The sequence below is a fragment of the Mustela nivalis genome (genome assembly GCF_964662115.1).
Source record: "Mustela nivalis genome assembly, chromosome: 1".
NCBI lineage: Eukaryota > Metazoa > Chordata > Mammalia > Carnivora > Mustelidae > Mustela > Mustela nivalis.
In genome coordinates this window covers 176,708,385-176,723,208 of record NC_139020.1, presented here as the reverse complement: position 1 = coordinate 176,723,208, position 14,824 = coordinate 176,708,385, and the positions used below count along the sequence as shown (strand labels likewise).

The following is a 14,824-nucleotide window of genomic DNA, read 5'->3' as shown; positions in this document are numbered from 1 at the left end:
ATTTCTCATTCCTCAGGACCTGTCCTAATCTACCATTAGCCTTGAATTTAATGTTTTATAGTGATTCTGAGACAGCTCAGCAGTTGAATTCCTTAGTTTATGTGAGCATTTACTGGATGCCTAATCTCTATGCCAGGCATTGTGATAGACACATGGACTTCAAAAGTTAACTAGACGCACAGCATCTCTGCCCTATTTCCAGGGGCAGAGTTCAGGGAGGGGCTCAGGCTGGGCATCAGGCTCTGTGTTGGTGTCCTGGGGAGCACCGAAAGTGGGGGTGGCTTCAGGGGAGCATGCAGGTTTCTCCCACTCTGAGGGTTTTGCGCAGCTGCAAAGGGCACAGTTTCCTCCTGAATGGTAGGCAGAGTCCTGGGGTGTGGCTCAGGAGTCCCCAGTCTGGAGGGCTTCCGGGCCAGTCCTCTTTGGATGGAAGCCTGAAAACCCAACCTAGAGTTAGTCAAGGGTTGTCACTCATGGGTCCTTAATCTGGAAGGCTTGGGAGCCAGGCCTCTTGGGATGGAAGCCTGAAAACCCAACCTGTTAGAGTTAGGGCCTAGGGACATGGCAGGCCCAATCTGCCAGTGCTGAGGCAGGATCCCCCAGTGTCTGAGTTGAGGACAGGGGTCACGTGATGCTACAGGCTCCAGGTTGGTGACAAGGGGGGCCGCCGAATTTGGGTGTGGCCTCAGGGAGGCATTTAGGTTTCTCCCCATCTGAGGATTCCTGTGCAGCTCCAAGTGGCACAGTTTCCATCTGGGTGGCAGGCAGACTCCTGGGGTGTGGCTCCAGGGTCCCCAATCTGGAGGGCTTGGAGGACAGGCCCCTGGGGACAGAAGCCTGAAAACCCAGCCTAGGGTAAGGGTTAGGGCCTAGGGGCATGGCAGGCGGGATCTGCCTGCACTGAGACTGAGGGCTGAGTAGAGGGAGGGTTTGGCCATGTGTGCACCTAGCTTTTAGAGTGCTTTCTTGCAGGGTTTGGGCCGAGACCCACTTGGGATCTTGGGCCAGGCCCAGGAGGCTCTCCTGAAGGCCCGCACAGCCTGAAGGGAGTTTGCCGGGGGGTTTGCGGCCAATTTTCTGCTTTCTGCCTAAGTCGATATCGATTTGGGCACAAATCTTGTGAGAATTGGCTGGCCTTGTGCCGCGACTCAGACCATATTCACGCCAGCTGTTTAGGGCGATTTCTGACTGGGTGCATTTGCGACCACCTGGGAACTCAGGCTGGGGCACCCAGCTCCCATAGGGCCTCAGCTGAGGGCAGCTTTCCAGGAGCAGAGTTGAGGGAAGGGCTTAGGCTGAGCTTCAGGCTCCATGTTGGTGGCCTGGTGGGGCACTAAGGTGGGGGTGGCCTCAGGGAGCCATGCAGGTTTCTCCCGCTCTGAGGGTCTTGAGCGGCTCCAAAGGGCATGGTTTCCTCCTGGGTGGCAGGTGAAGTCCTGGTGTGTGGCTCAGGGGTCCCCAATCTGGAGGGCTTGGGGGATAGGCTCCTGGGGATGGAAGCATGAAAACCCAACCTAGGGTTCGGGTTCAGGCTTAGGGGCAGGGCAGGCCGAACTGCTGTCCTTGAGACCGGCACCCCAGGCAGCTGAGTAGAGGGAGGGTTTGACCACGTGTGCACCTGGCTTTTAGAGTGCTTTCTCGCAAAGTTTGGACCACGACCCCTTGGAACCCCAGGCCAGGCCCAGGCAGCTCCCCTGAAGGCCTGCACAGCTAGAAGGGGGTCACTGGGCATTTCCCGCCAATTCTCACGAGCTTTGTTCAGAGCGCTTTCTGGCTAGGTGTGTGTTGCGACCACCAGGGAACTTGGGCCAGGGACACATGGCTCCTGTGAGGGCCCCCGCTGAGGGGAGCTTTCTGGGGACAGAGTTGAGGGAGGGGCTCAGCTCAGGCTGAGCGTCAGACTCCGTGTTGGTGGCCTGGTGGGGCACTGAAGGTGGGGGGTGGCCTCATGGGGGAATGCAGGTTTCTCCTGCTCTGAGGGCTTTGAGCAGGTCCAAAGGACACGGTTTTCTCCTGGGTGGCAGGTGGACTCCTGGGGTGTGGCTCCGGGGTCCCAATAGAGGACTTAGGGGACAGTCCCCTGGGGACAGAAACCTGAAAACACAACCTAGAGTTAGTGTTAGGGCTTAGGGACATGGCAGGCCCTATCTGCCGGTACTGACGCAGGATACCTGGTGGTCTGAGTTAGGACAGGGGTCACGTGGTGCGTCAGGCTCCAGGTTGGTTGCTTCTAGTCTAATCAAGGAAGCAAGCAATATGAGAAAATCATGCTGCAAAAGCCACTGGTGCAAGAAGAGTGGTGCAAAGAAAGCGGTAGGGTTTTGCAATGATGGGACTGGGAAGGCAGAGGTGATGGGTCTCTCCAGGAAACCTTACTGAGGAGGTAACATCTGAGCTTAGATCTAGAGGATAAGTCAGAGCTGGGTGTTCCAGAAACCGTGAGTAGAAAGCTCTGCTTCTATGGGGAAAAGATTTTGGAAGCACTTCACTAACAGGACAAGGAAGGTGCTTTCTATAAATCACAGAAGCTTCATGGAGCTTAATGGACAGACTCACAAAGAGGGGACAAACATCAGATTACTGCCAAGTCATTCACATCAGCAGGTACGACTTGGGAACATCCATTTACACACTAATCACAGCTTTGATTCTTTAGGCAATTATCTAAAACAGTAGCTTACAGGGTCACCTGGGTGGCTCAGTCAGTTAAGCATCTGACTCTTGATTTTGGCTCAGGTCATGATCCCTGATCCTGGGATCAGGCCCAGAGTCAGGCTCTGCTCTCCGCAAGGAGTCTACTTGAGGATCGCGATCTCTCTCTCCTTCCCCCTTTGCCCCTCCCCCTCTACAGCAAATAAACAAACAAACAAACAAACAAATAAATATATCTTTTTAAAAAATAAAAATGAAACAATAGCTTGCAACCTTGAAACTGACTAAAGCATCAGAGGCTGTGCATGTATTTCAGAGTCAATAAAGATATTCTTTTTTTTTAAGATCTTATTTATTTGAGAGAGAGAGAGCACAAGCAAGAAGAAGGGTCAGAATGAGAAGCAGACTCCCTGCTGAGAGGGGAACCTGACATAAGTTCAGGATCCCAGGACCCTGGGATCATGACCTGAGCCAAAGGCAGATGCTTAACCGACTGAGCCACCCAGGCGCCCCAATAAAGATATTCTTTTTAAGCACATTTGGAGACCTTATCTCCTTCACCTCAGATATCATGAACTTAGGGAGTGAAATGAGGGAACATTTCAAAAAGCGATTCCTTGGTAAATACATAATTTCAATTTTTATTCCTTCTGAAAGAGGAGATTTATATGTTAGTGTCTGTCTCAGCAGAGACTTAAGAGCATTTCCCAACATAGAAGACCCTGGCCATATGTACAAACAGAATCAAGAGCTTATTGGCTCCATAGTATGTTGTTATTTTGCTCCCCAACCTCTGCTGACTTTGACAGTAATGGAGTGATAAGAAAAAATTTAAGTCCCTGAAGCCAGAAAAAACTTAGATTAGGCTAGGAGGTGAAAAAAATGCCACTGATAGAAGATGAGGTTAGAGAGGTGGGCAGAGCATGTCCATCCTGCAGGGCCTTTTATGGGCCATGGTATGTATGTGACTATTTCAAGTGTAGTGATAAGTCTTGAAGGGGTTTAAGAATGAAAGTGGCATCTTCTAATGTAGGTTTTTTTTTTTTTTAAAGTCTCCTGAATATTTCATAACCATATAAGGATCAAGCTGTCAAGAAGTTGTAACCAACCTAAATAAGTATGCATCTAATAACGAGCTTCCAAATCAATAAGGCAAAAAACATACTTAGACAAATAGACAAATCCACAATCTGACTTGGAGACTTCAACACTCCCCTTTTGATAATTGACTGTAATCGAAGTGTGAATATGAATGATGGGCACCAAATCACATCTAGGGTTTTCTTTGTTTTAGTTTTTATTTAAATTACAGTCCATTAAGTGTGCAATTTAGTTTCAGGTATACAATATAGTGACTCAACACTTCCATACATCATCCAGTGTTCATCACACCAAGTGTACTGCTTAATCCCGATCACCTATTTCACCCATCCCCCCCCCCCCAACCTCTCCTCTGATAACCATCAGTTTGTTCTCTATAGTTAAGAGTCTGTTTCTTGGCTTCCCTCTCTCTCTTTTTTTCCCTATGATCATTGGTTTTGTTTCTTAAGTCCCACATATGAGTGAAATCACATGGTATTTGTATTTCTCTAACTTATTTTGCTTAGCATTATACTCTCTAGCTCCATTCATGTTGCAAGATTTCATTCACTTTTATGGCTGCATAATATTCCATTGTGTATATATACCATTTTCTCTTTATCCATTCATCAGTCAATGGACACTTGAGCTGTTGCCATAATTTGGCTATTGTAAATAACACTGCTATAAACATCAGTTTTCCTGTATCCCTTTATATTAGTTTTTTTTTAATTTCTCAGTAAATACCTAGTAGTGCATTTTCTGGATGTAGGGTGAAACTGGACCACTTTCTTCGACCATACACAAAAATTAATTCAAAATGAGTTAAAGACCTGAATGTGAGACCTGAAACCATAAAAATCCTAGAGAAGAATACAGGCAGTAACCTGTTTGATATTGGCCATAGCACCTCCTTACTAAGTATGTCTCCTGACGCAAGGGAACCCAAAGCAAAAATAAACCATTGGATCTTAATCATATCTGTTGATATAAGTGAATTTGCGGTAATTTCACAATTCCCTCCCCCCTCCTTCTTTAGTGTCTGGAGAAAAAACTCCACAGAGCTAATAAACAAATGGAAAATCAGTATGGACATGGAAGTCCTTGACAACATTATCAAGTGAGTGACCTAATTGACAGAGAATTGGTAGACAACTCCACCCAATAACAACAGAATTAACATTCTTTTCATATGTTTGGGGAACATTCCCCAAGATGGACCATATGCTGGACCATAAATTTGAGAGGATTGAAATCATGTAGAGTGTGCTCGCGGACTACAGGGGGATTCGATTAGAAATGAAAAACAAAAAGAAATCTGGAAAATCCCAAATATTTGTAAATCAAACCGCACACTTGTAAATACCCCATGGGTCAAAGATTAAACATCCCTCTGGCTGGTCTGGGAGGAATGTGTTGAAGGGAAGTCAGTAGGGACACAGTGAGACTAGCAAACAGACCTGTCCAGACTTCCAGGGGAGCTGTAATCATGCCTTGAACTCAGAAAAGGTGATGGAAAGGGAGAGAAAAGGGCAGATTCACATGTATTTGGAAGAGAAACTGACGGGACTCTTTATGGTCGGATGTGGGCAGTGTGAGTGAGAGAGGATGTGTCTGACCTTGGGGTTTCTGGTTTACATCCTTTGACCTCTCCCCTTTGCTCTCAGGATCCAGTCCAAATGTATGGGCATAGCTCGTTTGGGCCCTCCCCACTCTGCCAGCCTAATTGCTCTCTGGCTCTCCCACTGTCTGCTCCAGCCGCGCCCCCTTCCTCCTGCCCTGACCCTGGGCACCTAGCCATCTCATCCTGTGCCACATTCTCTGTCAGGTATGGATCTTTCTACATGGTGTTCCACTGATCTGCAGGACTCTTTGCCTTGATGTTCACATATGGCTCAGCTGAGATGTTGCTTCTTCTGGGAAGTCTTCCCTGCTTTCGCTTTAGGCTGGTTTAGGCACCCTGCTGTGTGCTTCTGTCCTACCCCATCATCCTGCACACCTCACTTTGCTTTGCCTCTTATCTGCCTCCCCCATTAGACTTCCTGGAGACCAGACAATGTGCCTCATTCTGTCATTACTACTACTACAACTGCCTCTACTGTTATAGCCAAGTGCTTGTTCCCCCAGGTGTGAATCAAGGATCCTAGCCCTGGTGAGACAGGATGATAATGAGACTATGGCATGTCCACTGAGTGTCTGCTGGTTGTTTGCCAGGGCCTTCGATCGCCCGGTCTCATTTCATCGTCCCGGCAGCGCCCCGAAGTGGGTGGCCAACGCCACTTACAGGATGAGCACAAGTCGCTTGCCCATGACCACACAGTTCATGGGGGAATTGGAATTTGAACACAGATACAGTGGTCGCCCCGCTTATCCGCATTTCACTTTGCACCATGTCAGTTCCCCCCATCAAGCACAGCCCAGAAGCAGAGGATCCTCTCCTTCCCACATCCGGTCAGAAGGTCACTGGTAGCCTGACACCATGTCACAGTGCCCACGTCACTCACCTCACTCCGTGCAGTCACCTAAGTATTTTATCACCTGACATCATCACAAGGAGAAGGGTGAGGATGGTACAATAAGGTATTTTTGAGAGAGGCAACAGTCACATAACTTTCATTACAGTACATTGTAGTAACTCTTCCATTTTATTGTTGTTGTTAGCCTCTTACTGATTTGTAAATTAGACTTCATCCCAGGCGTATAAGAGAAAACACAGTATGTGTAGGGGGTTTGTCCCTTTGCATGGTCTCAGGCATCCACTGGGCGTCTGGGAACATAACCCTCATGGATTGCGGGGAGCTACTGAAATTAGATTTCAAACCCTGAGCTTTTAACCACTAAGTTATACTGTCAAATAACTGAGTTGGGGCAAAACAAACTTGAAGGTAAGCCTGTGAGTCCCGGATCATCTTGCTGCCTGTGGCCAACCTCTGGTCCTCACCAAGCACAAAGAGCCAGCAGGTTTCCCTGAGGACAGCCACCCAGGTTAGGGCAGTGAATGGAGCAGGGACAGCAACGCCCATTACAGCCAGCAGGATGAGGTACAAATAGCAATTGTGTGCCCTTTCTGCCCCCCCTTTCCTAAGAAAACAAAGGCCTCATTTCTGGTGCTGCCTGATTTCCATAAGGGAATTAGAATGGCTAATTTTATATCCTTTCAGTAAATATTCCTCTTTCCATTATCACATGGCCAAATGATCCTCTTCAAATTAATACCAGCAATAATTGCTGCAGAATTAGCCTCCAGAGACATAATGTTATAGAAAGAGTGGGTTTTCCCCCCTCCCACCCTGGTCTTTTGTTTTTTCAAATAAAGAGTAAAAAAGCCTTATGTACTAGCTTTCAGCAAAGGTAATAAGTAGATTATGATGATATCAGAAGGTTCAAAAACTTCTCTGCTTGACTTTGACTGCATTAAAGGCTTTTTGTGGTTAAATTATTTTGAAGCGCTGTGGGCATTGATGGCAATGGTAACTAATTACACTTGATACTTTACAAGGGAAAACACAGAGACTTCTTACAATAACACCATGTGACAGTACAGAAACACAGTACTGACTGTGTAGCAGCCACTATACCAAGTACCTTGTGTGTGTTATTTCCCTGGATCATTAGGACAACCTGGGGAGAAGGTGGTGACGATGATGATGCTTTCCACCTTTCACAAATGGGGAACGGAGACCTGGAAAGACGGAATGACTTGTCCAAAGTCACAGGGCCGGGGTCATCCTGCCTGGAATTGAACTCGATTTTTTTCTTGTTTAAGATATTATTTATTTATTTGACAGAGACATGGCGAGAGAGAGAGCACAAGCAGGGGGAGTGGGAGAGGGAGAAGAAAGCTTCCCGCCAAGCATGGGCCCAATTCAGGGTTCGATCCCAAGACCCTCGGATCGTGCCCTGAGCCAAAGGCAGCCACTTAACGACTGAGCCACCATGCCAGTATGTACCCACGAGGGCCAGACAAGTAATTTGGGAATGACACAGATCAGGTGCTGTCTTAAGTAGCGGTAACTCTGTTGTACCTTTCGTTCAGGTTAAAATCCCTCGGGTTGCTCTTGACTTTTGTCTTTGTCTTATGTGGTGCCTACAGCCCATCAGGAAATGCTGTTGGCCCTATCTTTAAACTCTGTTTAGTATTTAACCATTTCTCACTCTCTGGGTCACTGCCCCCTGAGCCAAGCCACCAACACAGCTCACCTGAGTTACTAAGATGCTGTTCTCCCTGGGCCCCCTGCTTCCTCCGTGCACCTTAATCGTCTGTCCTCAGTATGGCATTCACAGTGACCATTTCTCTAAGTCAGATCCTGTGTCAGCCCTGTCAAAGCTCCCCAGTGGCTCTCCTCTCACTCAGAGGAAAAACCAGAGTTCTTCCAAGGGCAAGCAAAGCCCTAAGTGGCCCACATACCCTCTATCCTCGTCTCCAACTCTTCTTCCTCTGTTGGCCCTGGTCCAGCCACAGGGGTCCCGGGCTGTTCTGGAAAAGTACCAGCCTGCTCTATTCTCCTTTGCTCACCTCCTTCAGAGTGACACTTCTCTCCATAGCCCTATTTAAAATTGCAGACTCCTCTCTACTGGGATCCCTGGTCATCCTTCCTGCTTTATTCTTCACCTGCGTATGGACTCTATAATCAATATATTTATCTTATTTATAATCTGACTCCCACAGGAGAACGGAGGATTTTTTCCTTTCTCGGTCACTGATCGTCACACGTGGCACCTAGTGGACCCTCCATAAATGTTCATTGTATGAATGTACTGAGGACGAAGGGAGTGCCTGTCCACAAGGACCAGCAGATTTGTCCCTTAGAGGACACAGGCTGTTCTTGCCAGAGCTGTCGGAGTTCTTTTGGTTTTTGTTTGTTTGTTTTGTTTCAAGACAGACATGTAGGGATTTCTGAGAAATCTTCAGTTTTCACAAAATATTGGTAACTAATTCAATTTTTTAAAAAAGAATATGTATTAAAAATTTTTTAAAATTCCGTTATTGGTTGAATTTGACCCACAGGCCCTGATTTGCCTCTGTAGGGTATGTTGAACTGGCTTTGCCATCTTTTTTTTTTTTTTTTTTTTTTTTAAGATTTTATTAATTTATTTGAGAGAGAGACAGTGAGAGAGAACATGAGCAAGGAGAAGGTCAGAGAGAGAAGCAGACTCCCCGTGGAGCTGGGAGCCCGATGTGGGACTCGATCCCAGGACTCCGGGATCATGACCTGAGCCGAAGGCAGTCATCCAACCAACTGAGCCACCCAGGCGTCCCTGGCTTTGCCATCTTCACTGAAGACATGCAAGTTTTCAAAAAAATAGTAGCCATAAAATTTACTCCTGAGTTTTTCTTCCTTGTCTGTTGGTCCTAGTCCAGAAATCCATTGGTCCTAGTCCAGAAATCCTAGTCCAGAATCCTTTGATTCTAAAATCAAAGCAGCAGAGGAGGGATTAGATATAGCTCTGGAGAAGGATGGTGTGGAGAGGGCTTCCCATGCATGGGTTCTCAGATCTGTGGCCTATGTGGGTGCTATCTGGTGGGGGCCAGCACTGGTATTTAAGTGCCCTTAAATGGTTGTCACTGGTCTTCCAGACATGCATCATCTCTTGCCACAGTGCTGGATCCCAAGCAGTCGACCAGGGCAAGACTTGTAGGAAAACACAAACTGAAATGAACTGACAGGCTAAGTCCCTCTGAGTGTGCTCCATGTAGGCCAAAGCCTGAAAGCATGACCAAACAGGACGCTGGTGAAGGTAAGGGGTAAGAGGCAGCCTCTTGCATTGCTGGCCAAAGGCTAAGTCAGTCCATTTGTAGAGAAGCGGTTTGGCCACACGTATCAAACTTATACATGCATGTACTCTTTGACAAAAGAATTGTGTGGGTTTTTTTTTTTAAGATTTTATTTATTTAGGGCGCCTGGGTGGCTCAGTGGGTTAAGCCGCTGCCTTCGGCTCAGGTCATGATCCCAGGGTCCTGGGATCGAGTCCCGCATCGGGCTCTCTGCTCAGCGGGGGGCGTGCTTCCTTTCCTCTCTCTCTGCCTGCCTCTCTACCTACTTGTGATCTCTGTCTGTCAAATAAATAAATAAAATCTTAAAAAAAAAATTTATTTATTTATTTGACAGACAGAGATCACAAGTAGGCAGAGAGGCAAACAGAGAGAGGGGGAAGGAAGCAGGCTCTCTGCTGGGCAGAGAGCCCTATGTGGGGCTCGATCTCAGGACCCTGGGATCATGACCTGAGCCGAAGGCAGAGGCTTTAACCCACTGAGCCACCCAGGTGCCCCGAAAATGTGTGTTTTATGAACATCTTCTTAGAATAAGAATCCCAGGAATTTTTTTTTGAAGTTTGTGTGTCCAATTTGAAGAATTTATCCTAATTCTAAAATTTTGTTAAAATAGATGTCAAGATAATTTCTATTATAAAATTGCAGGTGATCAATATTCTTAATTTCATTTTACCAGTTGGTAAAATCTGTTCCTCTAGTAGATGAGGAACGAAAGCTAGATCCTGGAGCTGATCATATAAGCTCTGAAATCATTTAAGTCTGAAATTTCCATGATACCTGTATCATACAGTATGCATTTTCATCAATTTTAAATATTGGGGATCCCAATGGAATATTGTCTTAGCCTACCATAATAAAATTCCAGAGATTGTGTGCCTTAAAACACAGCAATTTATCTCCTCACCTTTCTGGAGGCTGAAAGTCTGAGATCGGGGTGCCAGCATGGTTGGGTTCTGGTGAAGGACCTCTTCTTGCCTTGAGATAACTGCTTCTCATTGTTTTCTCACATGGTGGAGAAAGACGGCAAGTTCTCTGGCATCTCTTTTTTAAGATTTTTTTAAAATTTTTATTTTTGTTTATTTGACAGAGGGAGATCACAAGTAGGCAGAGAAGCAGGCAGAGAGAGAGGAGGAAGCAGGCTCCCTGCTGAGCAGAGATCCCGATGCGGGGCTCGATCCCACTGCGCCACCCAAGCACCCCTCTGGCATCTCTTTTTATAAGGGTACCCATCTCTTCATGAAGACTTAATTGAACCTTAATTACCTCCCACAGACCCCACCTATGAATATCCATCACACTGGGGGTTAGGACTTCAAATTATGAATTTTGAAAGGACACAGGCATTCAGCCCATTGCAAGTGTTGTTATGTAATTAGGATGATTAATTAAGCAACCACTAAATTTGGGGAACAATGGTAAAACAAGGCAAATAACACTATCACTAACAGACTTTGAAGTCTCAAACCCCAGGGCAAAACTCTGCTAAGCTAAGCAGTTAGGACAGGAGAACTCAATCGCTTTAAGTGGCTGGCTTCACTGAACTGCAACAGAGGTTGGAAATCACAGCCCATGAATGAAGAATGGCTTTTGCATTTCAAACAGTCGAAAAAAATCAAAAGATTTTGTAGCATCTGAAAATTAAATGAAATGCAGATTTTAATCTCCATAAATAAAGTTTTATTGAAACACAGCCACACCCATTCGTTCACACATTGTTCTAAGTTTTGTACTATGACAGACCTGTATTGTGGCAACAGAGCCTGAAAGATTTACTCTCTGACCCTTTAGAGAAAAAGTTTGCCAGTTCTGATCTGCAAACAAAGCTGACTAATGATTCGTTTTACCAATTCCCAAGACTAAATTTTAGCTGAAAATGTCATTGCACAAGGATGCAGTCATACCCATCAACACTAGAAGAAATGGATCCAGAGACAGACCATTTACCTCAAAGCCTGGCGTGAGCTGGTCTAGAGATTGTCCACTTCAATTTGTCTAATGCCAGACCCTCCTGTTCCAAGAGAAAACTAAGAGAGAAAGACAGATGGCTTCACTGGAGAATAAAAGAAGAGGGAGTCTCAGTCCATGAGCTGATGTGGTCACTCCTTTGAAATTTCAACCCTTACCAAATATACCGTAGGGTCTTGGAATTGAACCATCCTGAATTAAGAATTATTTTCCTTTGAGTCTCTGCCCATCACTTAATATTATCCCTGAAGTCAAGGGAGATGGGAGGAATGGAAGCTAAGAGCGTGGTACCCTTTCTAGAATTCGACATTGACCACTGAAGTCAGTGGTGCTGTTGCCACATCAGGCCACTTCATTTGTTTCTGATTTGTTTTCATTTTGTTTTCTCTCTCCTTCCTGCAAACACACAAAGGTGATTCTAAAGGATGTGGATTCACTCCTCTATGTGGACACGGATGTTCTCTTCCTGAGACCCGTTGATGACATCTGGAAGCTTCTGAGGCAATTTAATGCCACACAGCTTGCAGCCATGGCCCCCGAGCACGAAATCCCCAAGATTGGCTGGTACAGTCGCTTTGCTCGGCACCCTTTCTATGGCTCTGCAGGAGTTAATTCAGGAGTCATGCTGATGAATTTAACTCGCATAAGAAGTACCCAGTTTAAGGTAAGGAAATACTTTATATTTCATGTTTAAAAATTGCGATTTTTAGAAATTTCAACAGTGATGTTCCCAGGTTGTCAGTGTATTGATTTTGGAAGTAGGTTGCTTGTCAGTGAGAATGGAAGGAGCCAGGGAAGAGGAAAATATTTGGAATGTTATGAAATATCTGTTCAGGAAAAGTCCAGGTGGTTATGGAATTTAAAGCTTCACCAGAGTTGCTCTTCAGGAATGCTATGTTGCATTTCTGAATTCTATAATGTTGGAACTCTGTGTATACCCAAAGCTTCAAAAACCATGGGAAATTTTGCGGGATTTTCCTCAGGATATATTTATATAAGTATACAGAGATATTTGTACAAGGCTGCTCATGGCCTCATCTTTTATCCTAGTAAAGAACTGGAAAGAGCCTAAATGAACATCAGTAGAGAACCGTCAAAAATTTTTTTTGAAAAAACTCGTCCTCCTATTAAGAATCAGATCAATCTATGAGTAAGAAAAATAAGATCTCTAAACAATATTGAGGGGGAAAAGTGAAAATGCAACAAAGCATGGTACCATGAAGTGTGGTACCATGGCTTAGAAATTTCCAGAAAAATACCTAAGAGAATACCTAATTGTTAACTGTGGATATTTCTGGGGAAAGTGAGGGTGGAGATGGAAGGAAGATGGAGGAAGAATATTTTTACTTTTTAATCTTATCTTTGTGTGCTGTTTGAATTATTTAGTCTATGAATGTGTTGCTTTTATTTTAAAAGCAAATTATATTAAGACAAGGAAAAGGTGTTTTTCCTTAGATTCTTCAAATCTGCTATCTGTACTTTGTTCCGTCACTTCTGAGGCAAGAATTAAGCATGAGAAGAAGAGGTTCAATTTGGGCACAGTTTTCTTAGTAGAAATGATAGCCCCTGCTACTGGTTCCTGGTCCCTCTTGTATCCATGTGTTATCCATCCTGCAAAACTCTATGGTTTCCAGCTCTAGTTTTGCTTTATCCTATGACTTGAGACTGGCAGAACCCCTACTGTATTTGCTTCATTCCTGGAGGGTTTGGGGGAACCAGTTCCTCTCCATCATTTCTCAGGGCATAGGATGTATTTGTTTTGCCTCAGCCCCTCTGATGGTTTTCTCTTTTGCAGAACAGCATGATTCCAACAGGCTTGGCTTGGGAGGACATGTTGTACCCTCTGTACCAGAAGTACAAGAATGCCATCACGTGGGGAGACCAGGATTTATTAAATATTATTTTTTATTTCAATCCAGGTAGGCTCTCTTGTGAGAATGCTGTTTGTGTAAGAGTCCGCCCACCGCACCGCCCAAAGCACATTCCAGCCCGGTCTGCAACTGACTGAGCTCGAATTGTGCCTGGGTTCCCCTGTGAAGTGTGCCCTTTCATTCACACATACCACCACCCGCCCTCCACAGGCTCCCCCCCCCCCCGCGCCACCCCCAGGGGTGGCCCTCATGCTGCTGACACAAAAGGCCAAATGTTGCAACCTCCAACACTGGACTCCATTTTTGGAGAATATCTCTTCGAGTTTGGCCACACCATTCTTCTGAGAAGTGTGGTCAGAATTAATGGCAGGGTGCAGAACTGAATGCCAGCTTTGTAAGCTAGACAGGAGGCCTTCCATGGCTAAACAATTGCTAGACTGAAGGGAATTGATTCCTGGAATCCCTATGGTTAAGTGACTTGTTCAGGGTTTGTTCAGGGTTCAATGAGCCTAGAATAAGGACTTAGATTCCCCAATTCCTTTTTCTTTTTAGGTGAGGCAAAAGGAAAAAAAAAAAAAAATCCTTATATTGTATCAGAGATTTGGTGGAGTTGGGGGAGGAAGGGAGATGAAAATTTCTGATTTGTTGTTGACGCCTAAAACTAATAAAATTTCCTCTTTTCTTTCTTCTTTGCTAAAACCTTATTTAATGTTGCTAAAATCAAAACCATGTCTTCTTGAGGAAGATCTTTGGCGGGGGGAGAGGGGAGCACTCATTACCCAGACCTATTGAGTTCATTTCTTTGTCTTTACAAAATCCTAAAATAGAAACTCCTATCTGTAAAGGCTTCCACCTATGATAACCTGTCACTCGGGAAGCACCTACTTTGTACTTGAATTTTTTTTTTTTGAAAATTTTTTTAAATAAAACTCTGAAATAACCTAATCCCATAGGTCTTTGGGTCTAGGAGGAGCAAATCCTGGGAAAGAAAGAAAAAAAAAGCAGATTGAAAGAGTTCCTGGGGAAATTCCCACTACGAATTCATTAGATTCAAAGTCTTGGCTATTTGCTGGTGGCATGTTTTAATCCATTTCCCTCTGACGGTAACAGGAACTTTAAGGTTCCTGGTAATGAACTGGTAAGGTGCCTCCTCCTTTTTCTTCCTATGCAGATTTCATCTTTTTTCTAGGTGTAGATGGATTGGTTAGGACTCTTGGCTGCATGTAAAAGACCCCTGGAGTTAGTCCAAGTACAAAGCATACTTTTTTTTTTTTAAGATTTATTTATTTATTTGACAGACAGACATCACAAATAGCCAGAGAGGCAGGCGGGGGGGAGGGGGAGCAGGCTCCCCGCCTAGCAGAGAGCCCAACGTAGGACCCAATCCCAGGACCCCGAGACCATGACCTGAGCCGAAGGCAGAGGCTCAACCCACTGAGCCACCCGGGTGCCCCCAAAGCATACTTTTTTATTAGCAAACTGG

The 14,824-nt window shown here is 45.3% G+C and overlaps 1 protein-coding gene across 3 annotated transcripts in view; it reads left to right on the top strand.

The window, feature by feature from the left end:
- Nucleotides 1–14,824, top strand: part of GXYLT2 (glucoside xylosyltransferase 2) — a 118,292-nt gene that overhangs the window by 86,885 nt on the left and 16,583 nt on the right. For all 3 annotated transcript variants that reach the window (XM_082697905.1, XM_082697906.1, XM_082697904.1), the window contains 2 exons: nt 11,883–12,134; nt 13,266–13,389. In XM_082697905.1, the coding sequence (XP_082554031.1) occupies nt 11,883–12,134; nt 13,266–13,389 (376 nt within the window). The remainder of the gene's footprint in view (nt 1–11,882; nt 12,135–13,265; nt 13,390–14,824) is intronic.